This window comes from Phlebotomus argentipes, unplaced genomic scaffold (genome assembly GCF_947086385.1).
Source record: "Phlebotomus argentipes unplaced genomic scaffold, Phlebotomus argentipes genome assembly contig_2, whole genome shotgun sequence".
Classification (NCBI taxonomy): Eukaryota; Metazoa; Arthropoda; class Insecta; order Diptera; family Psychodidae; genus Phlebotomus; species Phlebotomus argentipes.
The window spans coordinates 7,542,826-7,566,942 of NW_026776162.1; the positions used below are offsets into that span (position 1 = coordinate 7,542,826).

Sequence of the window (24,117 nt, forward strand, 5' to 3'; positions counted from 1 at the left end):
GACACTGTGAAACTCATCAATTGTTAAACGACAATCTGAAAACCAGTCAAAGCTGCAAGGTGGAAAAAGTGTGTGTCGAAGAGATTCATTGATTTTCTCATAGGATGTTGCAGCTGTGAATTTCTCAGGATAAACAGTGAAAATCGCACAAAATGCTGAGGAATCTCCTGCCTGTGCTGTCCTCCAAGTACTTCAGTGCCATTTCTGTGGTGCGACAAAGCCGTGCGGCGAAGACATTGGCGAGTGGAGCTGATGTCATTGATTCCTGGAGGAGCAAACTTGAGGAGCTCAATGTTCCGGACGTGAAGTCGTCACTGGACAACATTCTCGGGCATGTCCTGCAGCAGAAGCAGGTGATTGTACTTGAGACTCCTGCACTTGCAGTCAGTGTTATCTCAGTTTCTGTCTTTAGGTTCATGACCTGAGCGAAAGCAAGGACTTGTCTCTGACCCCAGAGCAGCTGGATCACTTCGAGAAGCTGTGTCACTGTCGCGTGGCACGAATGCCCATCCAGTACATCGTGGGCGAGTGGGAGTTCCGTGATCTGGTGCTGAAGATGCAGCCGCCGGTCTTCATTCCGCGCCCAGAGACTGAAGAACTCGTGGAGTTGATCCTGCAGAAGCAAGAGCCCACGAATCCCGTGACGTTCCTGGAGATCGGATGCGGCTGTGGCGCCGTGTCGCTGGCACTCCTTAAGGCGCTGCCGCTGGCCAAGTGCAAGGCTGTGGATCAGAGCAGCATGGCTTGTCTGCTCACGCTGAAGAATGCCATTTACCAAAAGCTTTCGGATCGCATTTCTGTGTCACAGCACAAGATCAGCGACAGAGTGAAGGATGACGACTTCTCCGTGAAGTTTGACTTCATTGTCTCGAATCCGCCGTACATTTCGTCGCACGATCTCATGGATCTCGACCCTGAGATTCGACTGTGAGTTGTGATTTTCATCTCAAGGAGAATTCCCCGCTAATCCACCATCTTCTGTGTGTGTGTGATTTCAGATACGAGGACTTGCGCGCCTTGGACGGCGGCGAGGATGGGATGAATGTGATCAAGTCAGTGCTCAGAGTGGCGTCCAAGTTCCTCTCCGAAGAAGGAACGCTGTGGCTCGAGGTGGATTCCTCGCATCCAGAACTCGTGGTGCGATATCTGGACGCTCATCGCGAGAGTCTCCGACTGAAGTTCGTGGCCAGCTACACAGATCTCTTCCAGAACGACAGATTCGTGGAGATCGTCAAGGAGGCTTAAACAGGCGAAATGTTCGCTTATTTTTTTTATTTACAAGAATTATTACTCGTAAAACTCTCTTTTCTTTTATGGGTAATTAAAAACAATTACGAGGATAGATTGAATGTACAGGTATTTCAGTGGATTTCAATAACATGCGCGCCTGGATCTCTTTGCCTTTAAACTCTCCCAATTTCTTTTCTTTTTCTCTCTATACAAACTATTTACACACAATCTTGCAGGATATTTTGCCGTACGAAAAAAACATCTTTAATCACTTGACTTTCTTTCTCTTTTCCTTCACGTCTTTGTATTCCTTTTGTGTTTTGTTGCACATTTATCACAAAATTTCCGCTTTTTGTTACCTCTCTCTCTCTCTTTGCATCTTCAGTTCAACGTATTCCGCAGTACATTAAGTTCGTTCGCCAATCTCTTGCCTAAGGCCATCATTTGCATTATGAAAATCTGCAAAAGAACGCAAGTTTAAATTGACTTTCCAGCAAGAACACCTTCTTTGGCTCACTTCTAGTTCCGGATTCTCCTGGAGGGCCTTCTTGAGGATCGCACCGTCGGCGGAGAAGAGAAACACCACGGGAATCGTGACGTCGTCCTTCCCATCGCCCGACATTGCGAACATCGGCTGATTATCACTCGATGTATTGGCAGTGTTGTCAATGATGATCACCGCCAAGGCTCCGCCCTTCTGCGCTGCGCGCGCCTTCTCGATGAACGTGCAATCGCCCCTCTCCACGATGGCGATCCTGTTCTCGATCGAATTCTCCAAGGCTGCAAAGGAAGAATTCGTTAGAAAACGCTACAGAAACACCCAAAGAAGAATTATTATGTGCGATTCTGGGGAAAACACAAACTGGTTTCCGTTGAAGCACAGGAAATGAAGATAAGAACAGTCAAAAATGATTAATTTTCATGGTTTTTTCGCTTAGAATCGCACCAGAACGTAAACATAGATAATGTAATGCTGAAATTCTTCAGATCCGCAAGAAAACCAACCAATAATGAGTTAAAAAGTAGCAAGATTGCAACAAAACGCAAGAGAATACCAATCTTGGCAGTTCACAAGTCCAAAAAAATGCCCACAAATTGATGGGAATAGAAACTCACCAGCGCAGAGGCGAAGTGGCTCGGTGAGAACGGCTTTCTGGTGGACGGACTGATCATCTGTGAGCTCTGGACTGAAGTGACTAGGACCCGCTTTGAGGATTTCGTAGCTTCCGTCTGGCTTCTTGAAGAACACCGCCTGGAGTTGCATCGTCGGACTGGCGGCTTGTTGCTTTGACAACTCCACCATCTCCTGCATGAACACCAGGCCGCGCTCCGCGTCTTCCGGCGATTTGGCCTGCAAAATCACACACACAAGAGTCAATACAATCACTCTCTTTCTCTCTCAAGGATTTCACCAGGCAGACTCACGTTGTAGAAACTGTGCAGCAATTGCACTTTGCCCTCGCCTAGAGACACCATCGTGATGCCCATGTCGTAAACAGTGCGCAGGTGATCAGCATTGCTGACCTGAAAGTCCTGAGCGCGCAGTCGCTTGTTGCTGGACACTCGTGGACAGATGCCCGTGACCAGATCGCGAATGGGTCGGCGCACGGTGTTGGGAAAAAGCTTGTTCGGACTCGGGCAGGAGCGCATGAAGTCCAGCATGTGGTATTCATCCTCATCCTTGAAGTCCGTCGTCGCATTAGTGAACTGACCGAGTGAGAGTGGCAGCAAATGCGCCTCTGTGGTGAAGATGAAGTCATCCAGATCCAGGATGAGCTCCGAATCGTCGGCGAAGAGCAGGTAGAGGTACTTGAAGGTCTCCGACAGCACGAACGAGTCCATTCTGTCTTCGTGCTTGCCCGTGCGCACGTCATTCACGGCGGCATAGCCGCACGGCACCTTGGCGTGCTGCTGCAGCGTGCGCAGCACCTTCTTGCCCACCTGCAGATAGTAGTGGTCGCCGGTGGCCTTGTACAGGAAGTACGTGGACTCAATGAACTCGGGGCGCAACGGATGCTGTCCCCAGTGGATCTGGAAGTCAAACGTGAAGGCCTCGGGGATGAACGTGTGCATCTGCATCACCTGATACAGCATCTCGTGCGTCTGCACGGCGGGCTTCAGGTCACCCGTGAGCACCTGGAGGCCCGGCCAGAAGGCCAGCAGCGCATCCATGAAGTTGCGCGATTTGGCGTGCGGCCGATGCATCAGCACGTCCAGCAGCATCGGACCCTGGCTGATGTACTTCATCACGGCGTTGTAGTGACGATTGAAGCGTGCCAAGTAGCGCTCGTCGCCCAGAAGGACGTAAGACTGCGAGAGAACAGAAGAGTGTCATTAGGATTCTTGAACGGATGCCAAGCGTCTGCAGACTGATAAACCCCCTGCCCGAAAGAAAGACGCATTTGGGCGCGCTGGCGATCGATTTCCCAATGTGAATTTGAATGCAGCAAGAGTCTCTCACTGGGGATTTTGCAATCCACACGGCGGCCGCGCGACGATCCGCCCAAATCCGGTTTCTCGCGCCTCAAGGAGACTCACCTTCAGGCAGTACTCGTAGTAGGAGTCAATTCCCGCGCCCACGCCCGAGTCGCGCCGTATCCAGTCGCCCGAGTGAACATTGAGGGTGGTTCCCATGAGATCTGAGCCCCTGTGGCGGATCTTCCACAGGGCGTCCATGGCGCGGTGCGCCTTCACCTCGAAGATCGGCTCGCCGCTGAGGCGCGACAGTGCCGCGAACTCCAGCAGGATCGTGCCGGCGCACGCGGTGCACGTCTCGCGTGAATGTCGCAGCTCGTCGCTCTTCATGCCGTCGCGCAGGTTCACGCGGGCGTGCGGAATGCCCGTGGAGGTGTTGAAGGCCGGCAAGAGTCGATAGCCGAGGTCTTTGGCCATTTCTAGCAACTCCCCGCGATACCACATCATCAGGTTGGCCTCCTTCTGGATGTACTCGGCCAGGATGTGCGCAGAGAGGAGACCACTGAAAGACACATCAAGCATAGAATCCCTTCCAGACGCTCTCAAATTCTGTGATTTCTCACCCAATCATGCGGATGTTGGTCTCAAAAACTGATACAATGATGTTGTGATCGAAAGAGACATTCTGAATCACCAGCTTCACAGCGTGCTCGAACTCCTCCAAGTCTCCCAGGATCACCAGTGTGTCCAGCGTGTCCACGAGAGTCATGGAGAAGCTGTGAAAGAACGGATTTTCTTGTATCTCTGGCACAAACACTCCCTGGCCACGCTCCAACTCACTTTCCCAGCACATCGTCCATGTCGCCGCGCGATGGGGTAATTCCTCGGTAGCGTCCGGCACAGCTCAGGGGCATCAGCTCGTCAGCGGGAAAGGCGTTCTCCATGTACGCATTGTAGCCGTGATAGAACATCTCCCTGGCTTCCTCCCTGCAACATAAAGTGGAATCAGCACATGTCTTATCGCCCAGCAATAGGTGGGGCACCCACTTGAGCTCGTTGCGCTCCTTGGTGGACATGTTCTCCGTGGGCACAGCCGAATCTGCCACAGCTGCACTTGCCACGAGAGACACAAGCAGGAGTCCCGCCATTGTTCGCTCCCTCGCGTTGTGTATTCGCATTCTTCACTATTTCATTACACTATGCGCTCCAGCAGTGGTTTGGGCAAACAGCAACACCTGAATTCCCAATTAAAACTAGCATTTAGAATATAAAATACACTACTTTCTGCCCGTCTCCATTGAAAAAACTACCATCGCTGACTGACGTGTGCTTTTGACTGGCGCGACGAGCGCTCCTCTGGTGTCTGGGATGCGCATCAAATTTGCCAATTCGATGAAATTTCAGGTGGGAAAAAAAGAGTGGGAATTGTGAAAAACTGAAGCAATTTACCTTAATAAATCATTATTTTGTCCCCTAAAACACTCTTTTACTCCTTTTTGAGAGAGTTTATTGCCTCAAGCCAAATATATGGGTGTATTTTCACGGATTTCAACGAAATCGCGCTTTCTATATTTTCATTTTGAATTAATTACCGTGTTTTATATGGAAAATGCGCGCGTGGGATTTTCCCACCCACAATTGGTTTTGGGAGGACTTTCAGTGCTCTAATTACTGCCTTTTCCTCTAATTACACACCTAAAATTTGCTACAAAACACCCTCAAAGCAACCCCTTAATAGTTAGTCTGCGGTTAGACTTTGGCTCAAGTTGTCGTGATTCAGTGGAAAATTATGAAACTCAAGGGATTCAAGGATTTCAGGATTGCCTTCTGGAAGTGCTTAATTGAGTACTTCGAGACGAGCAATCTGCACGGCTATCGCGAGTTTGTGAATGGAGACACTTTCTGGATTCGCAGGATTGTGTGCATTTGGATGCCCATCTTCTGCACCGCCTGGGGAATTCAACTGGTTCTGCACGAGTACAACTTCTTCGTTTCCCATCCCATGATCACAACACTCATCTCCAATCAATATCCGGCCAGGAATTTCCCCTTTCCCGCTGTGGCAATTTGCCCGAACAACAAAATCAGCAAGACGAAGGCTTGGAAATATGCCCAGGAATTGTAAGTCAGTTCAAGAGTTCGTGTGGAATTTTGGATTAATGAGTTGTGTGAATTCATTCCAGGCACAATAGCTCGAATGGGATTCAGTCTGTGGAGTTTATTTTTCAGAAGCTGAAGTACTTTGGCCACCTAATCGACGCCCTGGATCCCAATCCTGCGGACGCCGTTTGGTTGCAGGAGTTCGTGGACAACTACGACGATCCCGATCCCGCGAAGTGGATAGACACCAGGGATGTGATGAAACGCCTGATGCCGGACTGCGAGAACATCCTGTTGCAGTGCATATACGAGGAGGAGATCGTAAATTGCAAGAAGATCTTCACCAGACGTCGTCTGATTGAGGGCTATTGCTGCTCCTTCAACTACCTTCGCGAGACGGACGACTTCAAGACCACGCAGAAGATGATCTATCCCAAACTGACAGGGATTGGCAAGGGATTGACTGTGGTCATCAACGCCTCGACTGACGACTACCACTTTCCACTCCTCAGCAATGATGGCTTCAATATTCACATCTTCTATCCGCACGACTATCCAGATCCCTCGGCAGGACTCATAATCAAGCGATTCGTGGCGCCGCTCATGGAATCCTTCATCCAACTGAGAGTGATCATCGTAAAGGCATTGCAGAAAGTGCGCTTCTTCTCTGAAAATCAGCGTGGATGTCGGTTCCCGGAGGATCTGGCCAAGGAGTACAACATGTACTACAGCTACAGCGATTGCCTGGTCAGATGCAAGATTCACAGCGCAGCCACACTCTGTGGCTGCGTTCCTTTCTTCCTGCCACGGAACTTTCAGGATCTCGCCGTTGTCACCACTCCCATGTGCAGTCTCAACCATCTGCCCTGCCTGGAGAAGTACAGGAGTGAGTTCTCCTCGGTCTTTCTTCGGTTCTTAGAGATCACACAAAATCTTGCTTGTTGCAATCTTTCCAGTTAAGGTCAAGATCTACCGCCCTCGAGTGCCAGTGCCGGGACTGGAGCGAGAAATGGAGGACTCTCTGGATTGTCGCGATTGCCTGCCACTCTGCTCCTACGTGCGTTACGGCGTCGATCAGACGAATTCCTACATCTCCATGGACCCCAATGAGCGTCCCAGCAATGGCATCTTCGAGAAGTACATCAACCAGACGAATGTGTCCATTGTGAACGTGTACTTTGCCAACTCCGACTCTGTTCTCTACCATCAGACGGTCAGGAACTCTTGGTATGGACTGTTGAGCAATCTGGGCGGAACTCTCGGTCTCTGCGTGGGATTCTCCCTCGTGTCCATCCTCGAGTTCCTCTACCACATCACCTTCCGCGTGTACAGAGAGCTGTATCCCAAGGAAGCGGTGCTGAAGACGCACGAGAGGATGACCTATGGTGAGATCGAGAGAATCCTCAACAGACAGCTGAGACAGTAAACCCCCTGAAGCTCGAGAATTCCTGTAAATATCGCACCTCATTGTGAGATAGTGCCCTTTTGGGAATGGACACTTTATCTGGCTGGCGGAGAGACTTAGATACTGGGCGATAAAGCAGCCGCGATTCCAGTGATTACGACCTGCGCTGGTGTGCGCAATGAGAGTCATTGGGCAAAAATTCCCTCCTGAAATCTCGACATGATGTATCGACCGCACAGTTTTGATTCATTACTCGATTAACAGTGCCTGAATATCATCAATTTCTGTCCATTTTCGCGCTGTCCCAGGAACTAATTGTCTTTCTCTACATGTTGTTCACCGGCCGAGAAATCGCGCTCGTTGTGTGCGTGTGTCTGGGATTGGTCAGGAGTGAGCAGGAAGTGAAATATCGCGTTGCACAGCCTCTCAATGACGGTCACAACAACGCCTGGCTCGTTGTCGCCGTCATCTTCATACTCCTGTTCCTGCTCATGACAGGCCTGTGCATTTACCTCTGCTACATGCGCCGGAAGCGCGTCCAGGAGATCTACGACGCCCAGCACCAGTACGCGGCCAAGATCCGCCAGCAGGAGTACCTCCAGAGGACCGGCTACATATAGAGGAGCGGAAAATTCGCCCAATGACTCAGTAGATGATTTCTTGTGTGGAAATCCATGATGGATTACAGACACAGAGCTTGCGATTAAGTTAAGTCCATGCAAAAGGAGTGTTTTTCTTTGTGGCTGTAGAAAACTGGTGTAATTTAATCCTATAATTGATTAAAATAAATGGAAATTGACTTCTAAAACTTTGAAAATTAGTTCTTTCAACTTACTGAATTCATATTTAAAAATATGTACTTGTGTTAAAAAAAATACTAAATTCTGTGCACATGCAATGAAGATAAAGAAAGTTAATGGAGATAAGAATAATTATGGAATTCAGTGACAAATTTTTGAGTTTATTGTTCTTCATTCTTGCGTGATCGTTATCGAAGATCGTAAACACAGTCATAACATTTTATTTGTTTTGATAGCTACCTTTCTAGCCAAATTCCTCAGATCTCACCGGCAAACTATATGTACCTATATTTATTACACTGACCTAGGCCAGGAAGACGCGTAAATTATTCTCCTCCGCCCTTTGGCGCGCCCGCGAAAACCATTCAACTCTTTCACTGGGCGATCGTAAAGTGTGTAACGCGCTGATTAATTATAGAGGTGACTATCGTGGAAATTGTCGGTATCAAAATCGAATCAATCACATCTCTGTGAAACACATCCAAACCACAAAGTTAAAACTGATATGGAAATCCTTACTAAACGATAAATTTTGTGGCAAGACAAGTCTTGTCTGCTCGCCGAAATCAGTATTGAGTTTGATTTCAATCAATTCATTGGCCAAATTCTGCCGCGGAATTTTATCATCACCAGGATTTGCATTTGTGCATGTTTCAGGATCAAACAGGATGAAGATTGTGCTGCGGTTATTGATATGTGCTGTGCTAATTGCCGCTGTGACGTGCGATTATCCTGCGAAACACTCGAGATTGGCGAAGAGGCAGGTTTTTCAAATTCCTGACTGGCCACCGGCCACAGATGCTCCAGGAGCGCCAGGAGAGCCGGGAGATGGTGATTGGGTGGCTCCCGAGTGGCCGCCCACAACGGACGTGCCGATGCCCGATGATCCAGCCGAAGGAGCAGCAGAGTCTTCAGCCTGGATGGTGACAGCCATTGTCTTCATCGTTCTCTTCATAATCGCCGGTGAGTTCAAAGGCATTTTCCTCGGCGTCGAGATTACGCGGCTAATCGGCACTTTATCTTGCAGTGGGAATCGCCATCTACATGTTTGTCACACTCCCGCCTCGGTACAGTAGCAATAACACGTTCACTCTGCCCAGAGTCAACCCACAGCCATCACACTAAAGATCACCATCATCCTCCATCAATCTTCTTCTATTTGCACAGGCACTAGAGCCGCTTTCGCTTTGCCCTGAACCTGATGACCAGGACTCACGCCATCGCGCCCAGGGATTTCTATCCATTCCTCGCCACTCCAGCACAGACCCAGCAATCATCCCTAGCTTAAGGACATTTCTAGTGTGAATCCCGCCAAATGAGAAAATAAATTATTCCTGATTTATCTGCGGCTGCGATCAATCATGTTTTGGTGGCGATTGTGTCCATTGGAAACTTCTCATTATCAACAACACTTTTGAGTGGCTGCTCTTACCACCAATAAAGCCGTAATTGACTTGATTATTTGTGCCATATTAATGCCCAAGATATCGACTGGGAATGCTTCAGTTGCGGAGACTTCTTGTCAGTATTTTGGTGTTCGCGCGACGAAATGAAGGTGCTGCAGAGCATTGTGCTTCTTTTTAATCTCTTGCTCGCGACTCAGTGGGATTTCGTGGCCACTGAAGAGGTTCACTGTGAGATCATTGATTTTACCCCAGAAACAGTTCTGAATTCATGTGCATCCGAGGAGGAATTCTATCTGAGCTCGTACGAGCAGGAGAACGATGCGCCACCAGAGTTGAGGGAAGAGTCTATGGGACTCCTGGCCAAGACAGGTCCGGGAATAGCTTGTGTTGAGCTGCCGAATGAGTTCATTCTCGATATGGACTCTGGAATTCATCTGCCCACGTATTACGAGCAGGACACGGAAATCACCATCGAGATTGTCGACGTTTTGGATCCTCTGAATCTAATTGAGCTCAATATGCCCCTGTCAGGACCTGATTATGGCTGGTACAAGCACGCCCTGTTCAACTTCTTCGAGGACAGCAGCGTGGAGTTGCCCAACACATTCAAGGTAAATCCTCAGGAGGACCCAAAAGCGGGCCAATCCGCAGTGTGAGCGATAACACTCGCCTATCAGGAGAAGAAAATGCGTTGAAACTCGCTTTCTTTGGGAATACTTATCTGGTGACTTTGCAAAGGTGGCCAGAATGATTAGAGATAGTGAATCACATTGTTGCTCATTTGTAAAAGCGATACTTTTTCCGTTTTTCCCCAATAGATCACAATCAAGGCAGAAGTTAAAGACGACAATGGACGAATCTTCATCGATTTCCTGCAGGTTTTCAACACTCAACGACAAGAGCTAGAGGAAGAGTGTATTCCTCGGGAGATTCCCGAGCCAGAAGAGACAGATCCTCCAACTCCCTCATATACCCCATCTCCTCCAACAGGAGAACCAGAGACAACAGAAGAACCAGAGACAACAGAAGAACCAGAGACAACAGAAGAACCAGAGACAACAGAAGAACCAGAGACAACAGAAGAACCAGAGACAACCGAAGAACCAGAGACATCTGAAGAGCCAGAGACAACCGAAGAACCAGAGACAACAGAAGAACCAGAGGAAACAGATGATCCAGAAACAGAGTCCACAGAATCCACAGAACCCTCTGAGGAGCCCACAACTCCTCCAACAGATCCACCAATAACTGACGATCCGACACAGCCCGAGCCACAAAAAGAGCCAGAGTGGAAAGTGGTTGCACTCGTGTTCGTGTCACTATTCTGCGGAGCTTGCGTGCTGATCTTACTGCTGATCTTCAAGCCATTCATCGTGAAGAGCTCGACGGCTTCCAGTGGACTTGTGACGAATGAGCATCCAATGGCACAGACAAATCTTCCCAGACTGCAAGTCGAGGCGGGATCTCAGGGCATTTCGGGAGCCAATAGAGACACAACTTGGCCTTAAAGGAGGATTTTCGGGTCATTGAACGATATTATGATTCATCCAGAGACTCTCAAGAAGAGTCTTTATCATGTACTCTAAATAATTTCACAAGAACACTGATATTTTTAAAGAGATGTTTCAATATGTTTCTCTTTCAACACGTGCTCAAGACAAGCTCAAGATCATGAGGAAATCCACTCTTTGGGCGCGTTTTAGGGCTCTTCATTCACAGAAATTCTTGTGCGCACGTGAAAATTGTATCAGGGCGTGTCTGGTGACAATTGCCTGGAAATAAAGCAATTTAGGCGATGATCATTCCAAAGGTCTTCCTGGAATGTGTGACAAGATCACGTAGGCAGAAGATGAGAACAAGGCAAATTGCAGTCCAGCGGTAGAATCGCTACTCACAACTACTGGCCAGCGTTATCTGGGAAAAATACCAGAGATAGCGTTTATTTGGCCCAGCGAAGGTGGCGTCCAAGCAGTCAATATAATTCCCCGTGCGATAAAGAGCGCCAAAGTGTGATAAAAGACATAATATGACGATCGGTGGCCAAAAACTCACTGTGCAATTGACCTGAACAATTCGCCAAAATATAATTAATTGTAACACTGATCTTCCCTGACATTTCACTGGGAAAATATGTCCAACTTTCACGATAACGCGATATTTGATAAAATGATAATTTTCGGTGCTATTTTTTGTCTAATCTCTTTCCAGGTCGATTGATAAGAAAGCACTGAAAAATGACTAATTTTAACTTTCCCGCGGAGAAAGTGAACCACAAAAGACAAAAAATTAATCTGCCGATTGAATGATGAGTTTCGACGTCCAATTTTTTGACAATTTGGTAAGGAAATTGTGCAATGCAGAGGAAAATTCCCTGTCCCTGGACTGCCACTGAGGAATGCGTGACGATGAGAAATCAATGATGGGATTTTAATGGGTTCCAGTTAAGCTAATCCCGTGCCTTAGTCACATTCACCGTCATGTTATGTGTCTCTGATTTCGCTAATCCCTGCTGAGATAGAGACTCACTGAACACTCAATGAAGACTCAGAAGAGCTTTTAAGACGTTGGCCGATGGCAGGAAAATTTCAGTCTCCATTTGCGTACCGAAGAAGAAACTTTCTGGTCAGTGTTGAACTTTCTGCAGAGTCATGAAGTCTCTGGTGATCGTGATTGTCCTGGTGTGTGGCAGTAGATTCACGGGTGGAAACGTTGTGGCGAGATATGACCGCACAATTCCTGACTGGCCGCCAACGACCGACGGTCCTGGAAGTCCCACAACGACGCCAGGACCCGGTATACCCGACTGGCCACCGACTAGCGATGCTCCTGGAGGTTCACCAGGACCCGGTATACCAGACTGGCCGCCAACAAGTGATGCTCCTGGAACGTCGCCGCCAGGAACACCAGATTGGCCGCCAACCACTGACGGTCCGGGCACACCAACCACCACGACGACTCCAGGACTGATTCCCGACTGGCCGCCTACCACAGAGGGACCAGGAACTCCCACACCACCCCCAGGAAACCCGCCACCAACTACAATGCCCGGCCCAACTGCTTCCACGCCGTCGCCGCCAACGGAAACAACCATCTCCACGGATCCAACCTCGCCCACGTGGCCAGATGCTCTTCCCGAAACCACCACGCAGATATCGATGACTCCTCCACCCCCATTCGACTCGTCATCGTGAGATCTGACCACGAGACACGCGGAGAAAAATTATTTTCCATGAAAAGAATAAAAGCGACTGTTGGCTTTTTGAAAAATTGAATTTCTATGTTATTTTTCTGGCCTCTCTGGGCGCCTCCAATAATTTCAGCGGCTCACAAAACTTTTCACCGCAGACAAAACAAAGGTGTAGTTCTGAGAAAAACAGTGGAAATACCGTGAAATCCTGCCAGGATCCTGTGGAAAATGAAGTAATCCTACAGAGGAGTTGCAAAAGCTGCGTGAGAGTGTAGAACTTCTTGGAATTATGCACAACTACACCTGAAAAAAGGTAAGAATCCAACACCTAGCCTCACATTTCATCTGCCAGTCTAGGAAGCGCCCCAAAGGGAGGCTTTTCTCGTGCGGTTTTTCTACATGTGGTGCCTTTTTGGTCTCTTGTAGGGTGTACTCTTCTGTCTACTGAGTCCATAGCGTGTAGAATAATGCAGATATCGATCCAACAAATTGCCATAGCCAGTCGCCTTGCCCTCATCAACATTCAATTTCTCTCAAATCTCATCTTTCCGGATCACAATGCCGGTGTCTTCGAGTCACCCGTGGCTCCGGAGCAGGCTGGACAGCTCGACTGGCTCGTGGAGAGCTTCCTGGGTGGCTTTCGGCGCTGGGATGGCCAGTATTTTCTGCACATTGCAGAGTACGGATACACTTATGAGAACACCCTGGCCTTCTTCCCACTCTTCCCGCTCTGCATTCGCGCCATTGCCCACTGCCTGCTGTACCTGCTGCCCGTCCTCTCCCTGCGCAGCACTCTCCTCCTGGTGGCGGTGTGTCTGAATGTGTTCTTCTTCATGAAGGCCGTCCAGAGTCTGTACGACTTGAGCTGTCGCGTGTTGGGCCAGAAGAGTCGCGCCAAGATTGTGGTCTTTCTTTTCTGCTTCAATCCCGCCTCGGTCTTCTTCAGTGCCCCCTACACCGAGAGCCTCTTCGCGTGGCTGACGTTCACCGTGATGAACCAGTGCGTGCAGGACATCTCCGTGTCCATCGCGTTCCCACTGAGCCTCAGCATTCTCTGTCGCTCGAATGGGCTGCTCAACATCGGCTTCCTCTGCTACTTCGCCCTGCGCCGCATCATCCGAGATTTGTCCGTGAGGACATTCCTGGGCGTGGTACTGAAATCGGCTGTGATATCCTTCTTCGTCGTGTTCCACTTTGGACTGCTGCAGGCCTACCATTTCTACCTCTTCTGCCACCAGCTCAACATCAAGTTCCCCGCGCACGTTGTCTCGCACGCGCAGGCGATGAACTTCACGCTGGCGGGCAACAAGACGGACCTGTCGTCGCCCTGGTGCGCGCAGAAGATCCCCATGGCGTACAGCTTTGTGCAGAGTCACTACTGGGACGTGGGCTTCCTGCGCTACTACGAGCTGAAGCAACTGCCCAACTTCCTCCTCGCCATGCCCGTGGTCATCGTCATCTGCAGCAAATTCCTGCACTACGTGCGTCACCATCGAAGCTACGCCACTCGACTGGGAATCTTCGTCTCTGACGCACTGCTAAAGACAATGCGTCGCACGGACGTGGAGATCTTCGTCTTTGTCATGCACGCAACGCTGCTAACACTCTTCTGCGTCCTCTTCATCCACGTGCAAGTCACCACGCGCATGCTGGCCTCGGCCAGTCCCATTCTCTACTGGACAGTGGCGGAAACCTTCCGCTACGTGCGCTCGACGACGCCTCAAGACGTGGCGCGGCAAAGTATTCACAGTAAATTGTCCGGCAGCGTTCACAACATTGACGAGGAGACGGATATGATTGATCTCGCCTTCCTGGAGCACTGCTGGTCAGAAGAGTCAAATGTCAGTGGACGATATCTAGTCGTGTGGTTCTTTTTCTACTTCTACGCCGGCACAATTCTCTTCAGCAACAACTTCCCATGGACTTGAATTGTACCTTAAGCTTCAATAAACTGCGAAATGACGCCAAAAATCACTTCTTTCTGACTCTTTCCCTTCATATTTCTCTTTCCTCTCTATTTTTCAGTGACACACGATGGGCAGGAAGTCATCCAAGAGGCGGCATAGCGACAGCAGTGACGAGGAGAGCCGCAGAAAGAGTTCAAAGGTACAATGAACATGAATGTGATAAGAAATCGATTAAATAACACTTGTATATTCATTACAGCACTCTTCGCGGGACAGAAATGAGGAAACAAATCTCGTGAACTTCTCTTTCCTGGACTTCAAGGCGGATTTGACCAGAGTCCTCGTGGGATTCTCCAATAATGATCAGATTGTAGAGGATGTGCGGGATTTCTGGCTCTTCATGTCGCGCTATGAGAGTCTTCTGAAGAAGAGTGGGCAGTGCATCTTACCTGAGCCTGTGGAAACGTCCCAAAGATCTCACACTGAGTACAGCAAGATGTTCTTCACCAATCTCGAGCTGACGGTGAAGTTTTCAGAGCTGCAAGGACGTCTTTCGACGTATTGCAAAGAGATCACCACCAAGAGATTGAAGCAGTTTTTACAAATTGTGCTACATTATCTGGACTTCAAACAGAAGGAGAAGTTTGCGAAACTGAAGAAGCTGCGCAAGAGTCAGGCAAATTTGCCGGTGGCGAAGTACAAGGATGAGATCATCAAGGCTGTGCAGGAGAACAGAGTGGTGATAATCGCTGGCGATACAGGATGTGGAAAGTCTACGCAAATTCCGCAGTATCTGCACGAAAGTGGCTTTCGAGGAATCGCTTGTACGCAGCCCAGGAGGATTGCGTGCATTTCTCTGAGCAAAAGAGTGGCGCACGAGATGCTGTGCGAGTATGGGATGGAAGTGGGCTATCAGATACGCTTTGAGAGGAGCAAGAATCAATCCACCAGCATTTGCTTCATCACTGAAGGTCTTCTGCTGCGACAACTCTCCACGGAGGCGAATCTGTCGCAATACGACGTGATTGTGCTGGATGAGATTCACGAGAGGAATCTGCATGGGGATTTCCTCCTGGGCGTGTCAAAGTGTTTGCTTCAAGTGCGTCAGGATGTGAAGTTGATCCTCATGTCAGCCACAATCAATATCAAATTGTTTAGTGACTATTTTGCCGCCGAGGAGGCGAAAGTGATTGAAGTGCCAGGAAGATTGTATCCCATCAAGTTGCACTACATGCCTCAGATACAGGACGTCGCGGGGCCGAGCAGAGGGAGAGGTTCAGAGAAGCTGAGTCCTGAGCCGTACATTCAGATTCTGCAGATGATTAACCAGAAATATCCCAGCACAGAGCGTGGCGATGTGCTGATCTTCATGAGTGGCATCAATGAGATCACAACAGTCGTTGATGCGGCCAAGGAGTATTCGGAGAAGAACCCCAATTGGATTATTCTGCCTCTGCACAGCAGTCTCTCGCTCGAGGATCAGGACAAGGTCTTTGCATATCCTCCTGAAGGCATAAGGAAGTGCATTGTGTCCACAAACATCGCAGAGACCTCAGTGACAATCGATGGGATTCGCTTTGTTGTGGATTCGGGGAAGATGAAGGAAATGAGTTTCGACTCTGCCTGCAAAATGCAGAGGCTGAAGGAGTTCTGGATCTCCAAGGCGTCGGCTGAGCAGAGAAAAGGACGCGCAGGACGAACTGGACCCGGAGTTTGCTATCGTCTCTATGCTGAGAAGCAGTACGAAGATCTGGAGTCATACTCTGTGGCAGAGATTCATCGAGTGCCGCTGGAGAGACTCTTGCTGCAGATGATTTCCATGGGACTTCCCAATGCGCGGCTCTTTCCGTTCGTCGAAGCGCCGCCGATGGAGAGAATCGAGAGTGCAATTCTGTCGCTGAAGCAGCACGACGCCTTGACGGCTAATGAGTGCCTGACGAGTCTGGGAATGGCTCTGGCCAAGCTGCCTGTGGATGTTTCCATCGGGAAGATGCTGCTGATGGGTAGTGTTTTCCAGCAATTGCAGCCAGTTCTCACCTTGGCGGCTGCTCTGAGTGTCCAAACGCCCTTCACGAATCGTGCATATCGCGATCACGAGTGCGAGACGGCCAGGAAAGAGCTGGAGTCTGATCATGGTGATCCCATTACGCTGCTGAATGCTGTCCGGGCGTGGCTGGAGCTGAAGCAAGCTGGAGGACGCCGGGAGCGTGGACAGGAGGTGGAGAACACGAAGCATTGGTGTCGACGACGCGGCCTGGAAGAGCAGAGATTCTACGAGATTACAAAGTTGCGCAGTCAATTCCAGGATCTCCTGACGGACTGTGGATTGCTGGAGGCGATGGAGACGAGGAAGCTGACCAGCGCCGAGAAGATTATCCGACATGGGGAGTTGAAACAACTGAGACAGTTGCGGAAGGAGCATCGAATGGAGACTCCGAGGAAGAGGAAGTTGCTCAAGAGTGACTCGTGGCAAATTGAGACGGAAGACAATGAGGATGATGGTTCAGTGGATATCAGAGATGTGGAGTTTCGACTGAGCAATGACAACCGCAAGATGCAGAGCCTTCTATCCAGCGCCACTGCTTGCAGTTATCGAGATGTGATGACGCTGAAGTTGATCCTGGTGAGTGGATTGTATCCTCAGGTGGCGATTGGCGATGAATTCAACTACTGCAAGTCTCCTGGTCAGCAATTCTATCACACCAATTCCAAACCCTTCACTTCCCTGCATCCTATGGGATACTTTGCCAATAATCCGGATGTTCTGCAGCTGAACGACAGCGACAGAGTCGATGGGATTGGCGATTACAGGACGAAGTTGATCGTCAGCTCGAGGCATCAGTTGCTCTGCTATTTAAGCCTGTTGGAAACGACTAAGCCCTACTTGATGAACACCCTGAGGATGCCAGCGGCACAGACGCTTCTCCTCTTTGCGCACGCCATCGACACGAATCTCACTTGCTCCAGGATAATTTGCGATTCTTGGCTCTGTATGGATTTTCCCGTGCCCGAATCTGGGTTAATTTTACTCCACAGAGCGTCAAAGCTGCGGCGATTGTGGAATAAGTTGCTGGAGGAGAAGCTCAAAGTTCTCACGGAGAGTGTCGATGAGGGCAGGACGAAATCATCTGATGGTGAACAGGAGAGACTGGAGCAGGAATTGTGGGATGATTTGACGCTCTTCATGAACTCCAATGCATACTACACGATCAGGAGGCTTCTCGCTGGGGATCTGAAGAGTCACTTCAAGGGCAGAACTGAGGATGAAGAGGATCCTGTGAAGCTGGAACCCAATCCTTTTGGCGAAAGTAAGGAATCTTACACTCCTGGCGAGAGAGGAGGAATTTACCTCACGGATAACGTAATCTACGGAAGTGTGCAGGAAACTGAGTGGAGTGTAAATTTGATGGACTTGAGGAATGAGTGGGAATGCAAGAATTGTGATGTCAAATTCGATTCCACAGGAATTGAGAAGCTTCAGCATCAATCAATTTGTCAGGCAGCAAAAGAGAAGCCCAAGAAAGAGAGTAAAGAAGAAGTTTCTTCCACTGCCAAAGCTTCAGGATCGAAAAGTTATCAATGCGAACACTGCCAGGAAGTCTTCTATTCCGGCATTGATATTCTACGCCACAAGAGAAAGTGTCAAGTGCGAAAATCTTAGGGATTTATTACAGCATTTTTTATTTACGTCCTCATGAGATCCTCGAGGATTCTCTCGACGGCGACTTCGCCAATGGTGCGCTTGAAGAACGTTTGCTGAATCATCGTTGGATCCGCGGCCAGCTTCACGGCGGGAAGGAGCAGGAGCAGGTGGCCTAGGCGGATGCCTCCGCACTTCTCGTACAGCAGCTGAATGGTCTGGTCCAGGAGCGAAGCGACCTGATGCGTGGCCAGTAATCCGATGCTTTCTGCAATTTAGACAAGAATTCAGATGTGTTAGAGAAGGAAATGTGAGATGAAGTTCACTACCTGGCTTGAAGATGATCAGGGCCTTGAGGCAGGCCGCTTCGGTGTAGTCTATTCGGGAGAGGGAGAACTGGTTGATGGCCTTCTGGAAGCGGGAAGCGTCTTCAGCTTTCTCAAAAATGTCTGTAAAGCCAAAGAAATTATTTTAATAAAGGACTTTCAAATGATTTTTTGCAGAGAGACTTTTACTGAGATCAGCTGAAAAACCCCACTGAGCCGCTGTGAGGACAAATAGATCCGCCCAGGAGTCTTGGAGGAGAATTGTCTGGTCACGGGCAGGAAGTTGAGCGAAAGATGGCACATTTTTGGCCCATTTCACAGCGAGGAAGAGAAGTTTGGCTGCCGATTCGAAGATCGCCTCCCTTTGCTGAGGATTCCTCGTGTTGACACACAGAGACATGGCAGACTCCTCAGAGCTGCTCACTTCGTCCTCTTTGGCTGATCCTGCGAAGGGACTTCTCAAAGATTAAAGAACCTCTCACGATTTCCGTGCTCACCTTTTGGGACGTCTGTTGATGGCGTTTCCAGGGTGTTGCCGAAGATGTTCTCGGACAGAAGATATACTCGGTTGAATCTGGACGTGCTGCTGCTGTGCAGATGATGCACGGAGTCCAGGAAGGGAGCGGCGGATGGGAAGTATCTGGGCGTGTCCATTGAGGAGAAATTGCCGAAGTTGACGCTGGGCAGGTGCAGTGGGAAGGGCATGAGGAGGTGGCTTGAGGACGTGCGCCGCTGTGGGTAGATGTCGAATGGCGAGGGCGTGTGAAGAGTGAGATTCCCAGCTCCTGAGCACGATCTTGGCGCTCTTTCGTGCTGAACGGCTGGAAGAATTCAAAAATTTACAAAAATTCTATCATTTTTCCGCGCGGCGAAGAAACATCGCGTCAACATTGTGAATGTCAGTTTGGTGCGTTTTTGGCCGGCATGAAAACAATTCTCTCGTGTTTCCTCAAAATTTCCTTCTGTTCTGTGTGAATCTCAACAAGTTCTAGTGCAAAAATGGTTCTGGACATCTCGGCAGCGATTGAGGAGTTGAAACCGGCGAAGTTTGTTCCGGTGCAGGAAGCAGATGATGAGGAGTGTAGGATTTACGTGGGCAACATTCCCAAGGAACTTCGTCCGAAGGGATTTAAGAACTTGTTCATGAAATTCGGGGAAATCGTCAATTTCTACTATTCTCCAGACAATCGATGGGCTTTCGTGGCGTACGCGTCGAAAGCGTGAGTATCTTGTGAAAGTGACAAACTCTGACCAAGTCGATAACCCATCTTGCTGGATGATTTCAGGGAGTGCGAAGTCGCCATCACGAGACTCAATGGGGTGTTCGGGATGAGGACGCAATTCTGGAGGAACAAGGAGGCGGAAGAGGAGGAAATGATCGAAGCGATTCCTTTCGTGCCGTGCGAAGGCGACAATGAGGCTGAGAAAAAAGTAACGCCATTCAATCTTCCCACTTTTGCATACGAATTTCCTCCTCTGCCGATCACCGAAGAGGACTACAAGCATCCAGAGATGATGAAGTTTGACCCCAAGAAGGAGTTCCTGCTGACGCACGATATGTTTTGGGTGAAGAGACTCGACAGGGAGCATCAGAAGACGGACAAAATGGAGAAGAGAGACAATTCAGGAGTTGAAGTATTTTCTCACGGCGAAGCTGCCGATGTGAAGGAATTTTCCGTAAAGAATTGTAGCAATTGCATGACGAGAAAGAGCATATACAGGAATGGGAAGTGCTCAGTGAATTGCCAGCCTTGGGAATTAACTGCCGGCTTTCCCGAAAGCAAGTCACTTGTGATTGTGACTGCGATTTTCAATCCACGAGAGCTTTTCCTGCGTTCTCTCGCCCCGGCGGCCAACAAGGACTACTTGAAGCTGATGAACGAGGCACAGAAGCTGGGTAAAAGTGCCAAATATCTCTCAAATCCGCCCAAACCGCATTCCATGGCCTTGACGAGGAGAGGGAAAATCTTCACGAGGGCTTTTGTTGTCTCTCATGATGCCTCATCGAGTTTGTCAACAGTTATTCTGGTGGATTTCGGAGAGATCAAGAAGATTCCTTGGACAGAACTGATGGAGATCAGCGCTGAATTGGCTGCGCAGCCTCGCTTCGTGTTCCGCTGCAATCTCAAGGATGTCAAGGCTCTGGAGTATAACAACAGACTGAAGGACGCCATCAGTAGGAGTGAAGGAACAATGCAGATCTTCTGGGATGATTTTGACGATGAATCAATTCCAGAGGTGACTTTGAAGGCATACAACACTGGTGAGATCGTCAATGAGCAGTTCAGGAGTCTCCTCAGGAGAACAGTGAGCGAAATCACGCTGGAAACTCACTCTCTCAACAATCTCAAGGAAACTGATATAACGCCATCGAATAATGTGGAAATTATCGTCCTGGACAACTCTAGACTCGACCGCGGATTGATCACTTGTGCAATCTACACGCAGTACATTGAGTTCCTGCATCAGTGGGAAGTGATGCAGACGCAGTGCGAGAATCTGGGCGAGAAGTTTGTGCCGCTGCCGCAGAATATGTGCCTCGTGAGACTGGATGAGGACAATAAGTGGCACAGAGCCATTTGCGAGAGCACCAATCGGCACAGGATTCTCAATATTGTGCTGATGGACTGCGGATTGTCGGGATCTATTCACACCAGCAACTCTCGAAAGCTTCCTGTGGACTTTGACTTCCCTGTCGCGGTGAAGATATGCAAGATTGAGGGTGAGTTCAGTGCATTGGATGAAATTGTGCACAATTAACATATAATTGTCCCTCTTTCAGGTCTTTCTGACGAAATGTCTGAAGACAGAATTGCAGAATTGAAAATTCTTCTGCCTCAGAACAAGCGTCTGTTTGCCAAGGAATTGCTGGACGGGGAGGATTTTTGCAAACTCACTCTCTACAATATATGAAAGGCTGTTTCATGAGCAAAATAGAAGCATATTGTACATATTACTGTGGTAAGTCATAAAGGTCATAAAAATGAATTTGTACAGTAATTTTAATGTAAAAATGCCAAAAATACTGGCCAAGATTAGTTTGATAAGACCAATAAGACTCTAAAAGTAAGTTTGTTTTATTGAAGACTTTTATGCCTTTTATGGCTTATTTGCTTGTAAAAACTCATGAAAATTTGATAAAAAAAAAAAAATGTCCACAAGACTTCAAAAAACGTCTTTTCACAGTACAAATCAAAATCACAGAAAAACAGTAAAAATTTTTCGACCATTTCTCCATAATCTCAATTATTGGCCATTATTTTGAAAAGTCTTCTGTTGTTCAATTTGTAATAAGAAAATTATACCCAATAAATTCGTATTCAAACTTCTTTATTGACCTCTTAAGCCTTAAATCAGGAATTTTGCAATGTCTGAGTGAATCTGGTGAGGAAGGAGAATTAAAAAGTGATTTGGCGAGCTCCGTTCTGGACACCAAATTGCTATCCTGTCGTCTTAAAATCAATATAAAGAATGTCACTGGTAATGGTCTTTGGATGGTTATATCATTGGGTAGTTATTTGTTATGCAATGTGAACCGTCACCTGTTATCTTTACCATAATTTGTGACTCGTGTGCCGTATTAGCGAGTCACCCCAGCATTTTTGAACCCTTGTTTTCTCTGATTTTTGTCGACCACACGCGCTTCACGGTGGAAATTCCCAATCTGTGCGCCCACAAAATGCAAAGAAGTCAAAAACAGTGGCAAAAGGGTCGCTAAAGATATTGTGATGACGATGATGATGGAGAAGGAGTGTGTGTGTGCAGTGGACAGGGTGGAAATTGAGAGTGAGAAAGAATGAAACGTGAGGCCACTTTTGCAACCCTCTTAATGAAGGACGCTCAAGGAAGTGTAAATACACTGCGCTGAAGATCATATTTGGAGTTTAATTGCGTGAAAATGACAACTGTGTCAATATTTTGTGTAATCAATTAGTTTTCAGACCAACCGAATGGGGAGAGAAACACCCTCCTGTGGGTAAATAAAGCACTTGCGAGAGACTCTTTCTATTCGCATCTCTTCTTTTTCTGTCCGCTGCAGAAACTGTAAAGCTCAGCGCGTGTTTGCAAGAGATTTCGAAGGGGGTTTCTTTGGGGGTTTCTTTCCACGATGTTTAAACTCACCCTCACGACGCATATTGGCCTGGAGACACTTTGCGAAGCGACAAGCCTGACACTGATTCCTCCTCGAAACATCCACAATGCATCTGCCACCCTCCTTGCAGACGTACTCCAAATTCCTGGGAATGGGAAGACAAGGTTTCGGTTACGTCTTTGCGCAAATGGGCGAACTGGGAAGCGCCGCAGATGCTCTCGTCGTCTGTGTGGGAGAAATTACCTTCTGATGCTCCTCTTGAAGAATCCACGACAGCCGTCGCACGACGGGACGCCGTAATGCTTGCCGGAGGCGCGATCGCCGCAAACCTTGCACAACACGCTGACGCCGCTTCCGGATCCGGCCAGCTTGAAGTCCGTCATTTGCTGCCGCACGTGAGAAATCACGATAAGAGCCTCAATTGCGAAGCATATGGTCAAGGATAAATATCACGGAGAATATTGTGTCGCTCAAGGGGGAGATAATTTGACTGAAATGTGGACAATTTGTGGGCAGAGAAAGACTTCTTACACTTCGATTGCTTCGAGAAGAATGAACAGTCTCAGTGAGAGTCTTGATTTTATAGCAAATAAAAGACAGAATTAACACTATTATCAATATCGAATTTAGTTGTTGAATTCTTTGTCATTTTTAAAGGGAGGAATTGAGAGATCTATTAGTATTTTTAAGGGGTTTAAATACCTGGGAAAAGTAAAAAAGCGGTCTAGAACTAAATATCTTCTACATTTTCCATCCCAACTTCCATTTCTATCATCTCAACACATCCTTTCAATAAAATCAGTTGACTAAAAACGTATAGCAAGAAATTATTCTTTAGCTAGTCGAGTTAGTCTTGTTTTAATCCGAGATTTAGCGCCTAAATGCTAGTATTTTCATCCCTTTGCACAGCAAAAATCTGATGATTAGCTGCAAATGTCTTTCCAATCATAATACCTCCTCCTTCTTTCCTCATCAATCATTGAGACTCTTATACACTGAACGGAGGATTTAATTGCCTTTAATTACTGTTTCACCTGCGGCTCGTGCCTTTGTTTAAACTATTTGCCATTTTGCGACCCTCCCGCGTCCGGCGGCCAATTGAAGGCAATGAGGTGCAATTAGTGAGGGCGAAGGACAGACTTCTTGTGCAACAAATAACTCGCGAGGGTTGATTGACTTTCCCCTGGCCGGCCGCGTTTCCGGATTAGCGGCGGAAGGGGTCAAATAAGGGCCAAACAGTGTGTGGATTTGACTTTTACGGTCTCACCCGTCTCACCTGTGGTGGAAAATGCAGAATGGAGGGTAGAAAAAATAAAGCAGCGCATTAAATATTCACGAGTGGCACTTTTTCCCTTGTCTATCAATAGAAGAGGGTTCGATCTCGTCTATTTTTACTCTCTGTCGATTTTCACGACAATGAACTGATAATTTTTTTCCACAACAAATTCCTGAGGGATGATTTTTTTCAATGGTAAATTCACACTCACGATGATTCGCGAGATTTTGCGGTGGAGATGAAAATTAACCGAGTATTGAAATGATGAAAAAAAAAAATTTGCATGCTGAAAATCCTGAAAACCCTTCTTAATCCCGAGAAGAGGGAGAAAA

General features: G+C 48.2%; 8 protein-coding genes across 8 annotated transcripts; 6 read left to right on the top strand and 2 right to left on the bottom strand.

Annotated features, from left to right (window-relative positions):
- The first annotated feature begins 58 nt into the window (after positions 1-58).
- On the top strand, positions 59-1,250 carry LOC132264816 (MTRF1L release factor glutamine methyltransferase). The gene is made up of 3 exons (XM_059765144.1): positions 59-353; positions 413-927; positions 999-1,250. The coding sequence occupies exons 1-3, from the start codon at positions 153-155 to the stop codon at positions 1,243-1,245; spliced, it is 963 nt and encodes a 320-aa protein (XP_059621127.1). The 5' UTR covers positions 59-152; the 3' UTR covers positions 1,246-1,250.
- Positions 1,251-1,255: 5 nt separating this feature from the next.
- On the bottom strand, positions 1,256-5,055 carry LOC132264815 (ER degradation-enhancing alpha-mannosidase-like protein 3). The gene is made up of 8 exons (XM_059765143.1): positions 4,693-5,055; positions 4,486-4,632; positions 4,269-4,421; positions 3,769-4,207; positions 2,656-3,540; positions 2,347-2,581; positions 1,748-2,010; positions 1,256-1,689 (listed from the first exon to the last, which is right to left on the bottom strand). The coding sequence occupies exons 1-8, from the start codon at positions 4,821-4,823 to the stop codon at positions 1,612-1,614; spliced, it is 2,331 nt and encodes a 776-aa protein (XP_059621126.1). The 5' UTR covers positions 4,824-5,055; the 3' UTR covers positions 1,256-1,611.
- A 379-nt stretch (positions 5,056-5,434) lies between these two features.
- On the top strand, positions 5,435-7,770 carry LOC132265222 (sodium channel protein Nach-like). The gene is made up of 4 exons (XM_059765800.1): positions 5,435-5,766; positions 5,829-6,631; positions 6,702-7,167; positions 7,539-7,770. Exons 1-4 carry the CDS (start codon positions 5,435-5,437, stop codon positions 7,768-7,770), a joined length of 1,833 nt encoding a protein of 610 aa, XP_059621783.1.
- A 4,234-nt stretch (positions 7,771-12,004) lies between these two features.
- On the top strand, positions 12,005-12,547 carry LOC132265223 (uncharacterized). Its single transcript, XM_059765801.1, has one exon. The coding sequence runs from the start codon at positions 12,005-12,007 to the stop codon at positions 12,545-12,547; it is 543 nt and encodes a 180-aa protein (XP_059621784.1).
- A 193-nt stretch (positions 12,548-12,740) lies between these two features.
- On the top strand, positions 12,741-18,111 carry LOC132264768 (probable ATP-dependent RNA helicase DHX34). The gene is made up of 3 exons (XM_059765084.1): positions 12,741-12,856; positions 14,569-14,649; positions 14,710-18,111. Exons 2-3 carry the CDS (start codon positions 14,578-14,580, stop codon positions 18,109-18,111), a joined length of 3,474 nt encoding a protein of 1,157 aa, XP_059621067.1. The 5' UTR covers positions 12,741-12,856; positions 14,569-14,577.
- On the top strand, positions 12,744-14,506 carry LOC132264770 (GPI mannosyltransferase 2). The gene is made up of 2 exons (XM_059765086.1): positions 12,744-12,856; positions 12,970-14,506. Exon 2 carries the CDS (start codon positions 13,011-13,013, stop codon positions 14,469-14,471), a length of 1,461 nt encoding a protein of 486 aa, XP_059621069.1. The 5' UTR covers positions 12,744-12,856; positions 12,970-13,010; the 3' UTR covers positions 14,472-14,506.
- A 23-nt stretch (positions 18,112-18,134) lies between the features above and the next one.
- Positions 18,135-22,892, bottom strand: LOC132265224 (protein dissatisfaction-like). Its single transcript, XM_059765802.1, has 6 exons — positions 22,753-22,892; positions 22,539-22,654; positions 18,914-19,237; positions 18,606-18,860; positions 18,420-18,539; positions 18,135-18,358 (listed from the first exon to the last, which is right to left on the bottom strand). The coding sequence occupies exons 1-6, from the start codon at positions 22,890-22,892 to the stop codon at positions 18,135-18,137; spliced, it is 1,179 nt and encodes a 392-aa protein (XP_059621785.1).
- Positions 19,011-21,719, top strand: LOC132264769 (protein vreteno). The gene is made up of 3 exons (XM_059765085.1): positions 19,011-19,636; positions 19,703-21,138; positions 21,199-21,719. The coding sequence occupies exons 1-3, from the start codon at positions 19,416-19,418 to the stop codon at positions 21,327-21,329; spliced, it is 1,788 nt and encodes a 595-aa protein (XP_059621068.1). The 5' UTR covers positions 19,011-19,415; the 3' UTR covers positions 21,330-21,719.
- Positions 22,893-24,117: the final 1,225 nt, after the last annotated feature.

What these genes read in the sequence shown, in the direction of transcription:
- LOC132264816 (XM_059765144.1), top strand. Translation starts at nt 153, where the DNA reads ATGCTGAGGAATCTCCTGCCTGTGCTGTCCTCCAAGTACTTCAGTGCC. An exon ending in ATGTCCTGCAGCAGAAGCAG is followed by an intron (nt 354 to 412) that starts GTGATTGTACTT and finishes TTCTGTCTTTAG; the next exon opens with GTTCATGACCTGAGCGAAAG. An exon ending in CTCGACCCTGAGATTCGACT is followed by an intron (nt 928 to 998) that starts GTGAGTTGTGAT and finishes GTGTGATTTCAG; the next exon opens with ATACGAGGACTTGCGCGCCT.
- LOC132264815 (XM_059765143.1), bottom strand. Translation starts at nt 4,823, where the DNA reads ATGCGAATACACAACGCGAGGGAGCGAACAATGGCGGGACTCCTGCTT. An exon ending in AAGGAGCGCAACGAGCTCAA is followed by an intron (nt 4,633 to 4,692) that starts GTGGGTGCCCCA and finishes TTTATGTTGCAG; the next exon opens with GGAGGAAGCCAGGGAGATGT. An exon ending in ATGGACGATGTGCTGGGAAA is followed by an intron (nt 4,422 to 4,485) that starts GTGAGTTGGAGC and finishes GTTCTTTCACAG; the next exon opens with CTTCTCCATGACTCTCGTGG.
- LOC132265222 (XM_059765800.1), top strand. Translation starts at nt 5,435, where the DNA reads ATGAAACTCAAGGGATTCAAGGATTTCAGGATTGCCTTCTGGAAGTGC. An exon ending in TGGAAATATGCCCAGGAATT is followed by an intron (nt 5,767 to 5,828) that starts GTAAGTCAGTTC and finishes AATTCATTCCAG; the next exon opens with GCACAATAGCTCGAATGGGA. An exon ending in CTCAACAGACAGCTGAGACA is followed by an intron (nt 7,168 to 7,538) that starts GTAAACCCCCTG and finishes GGGATTGGTCAG; the next exon opens with GAGTGAGCAGGAAGTGAAAT.
- LOC132265223 (XM_059765801.1), top strand. Translation starts at nt 12,005, where the DNA reads ATGAAGTCTCTGGTGATCGTGATTGTCCTGGTGTGTGGCAGTAGATTC.
- LOC132264770 (XM_059765086.1), top strand. Translation starts at nt 13,011, where the DNA reads ATGCAGATATCGATCCAACAAATTGCCATAGCCAGTCGCCTTGCCCTC.
- LOC132264768 (XM_059765084.1), top strand. Translation starts at nt 14,578, where the DNA reads ATGGGCAGGAAGTCATCCAAGAGGCGGCATAGCGACAGCAGTGACGAG. An exon ending in GCCGCAGAAAGAGTTCAAAG is followed by an intron (nt 14,650 to 14,709) that starts GTACAATGAACA and finishes TATTCATTACAG; the next exon opens with CACTCTTCGCGGGACAGAAA.
- LOC132264769 (XM_059765085.1), top strand. Translation starts at nt 19,416, where the DNA reads ATGGTTCTGGACATCTCGGCAGCGATTGAGGAGTTGAAACCGGCGAAG. An exon ending in GTGGCGTACGCGTCGAAAGC is followed by an intron (nt 19,637 to 19,702) that starts GTGAGTATCTTG and finishes GGATGATTTCAG; the next exon opens with GGAGTGCGAAGTCGCCATCA. An exon ending in GAAGATATGCAAGATTGAGG is followed by an intron (nt 21,139 to 21,198) that starts GTGAGTTCAGTG and finishes TCCCTCTTTCAG; the next exon opens with GTCTTTCTGACGAAATGTCT.
- LOC132265224 (XM_059765802.1), bottom strand. Translation starts at nt 22,892, where the DNA reads ATGACGGACTTCAAGCTGGCCGGATCCGGAAGCGGCGTCAGCGTGTTG. An exon ending in GGGTTTTTCAGCTGATCTCA is followed by an intron (nt 18,540 to 18,605) that starts GTAAAAGTCTCT and finishes TTGGCTTTACAG; the next exon opens with ACATTTTTGAGAAAGCTGAA. An exon ending in CCTGATCATCTTCAAGCCAG is followed by an intron (nt 18,359 to 18,419) that starts GTAGTGAACTTC and finishes TCTAAATTGCAG; the next exon opens with AAAGCATCGGATTACTGGCC.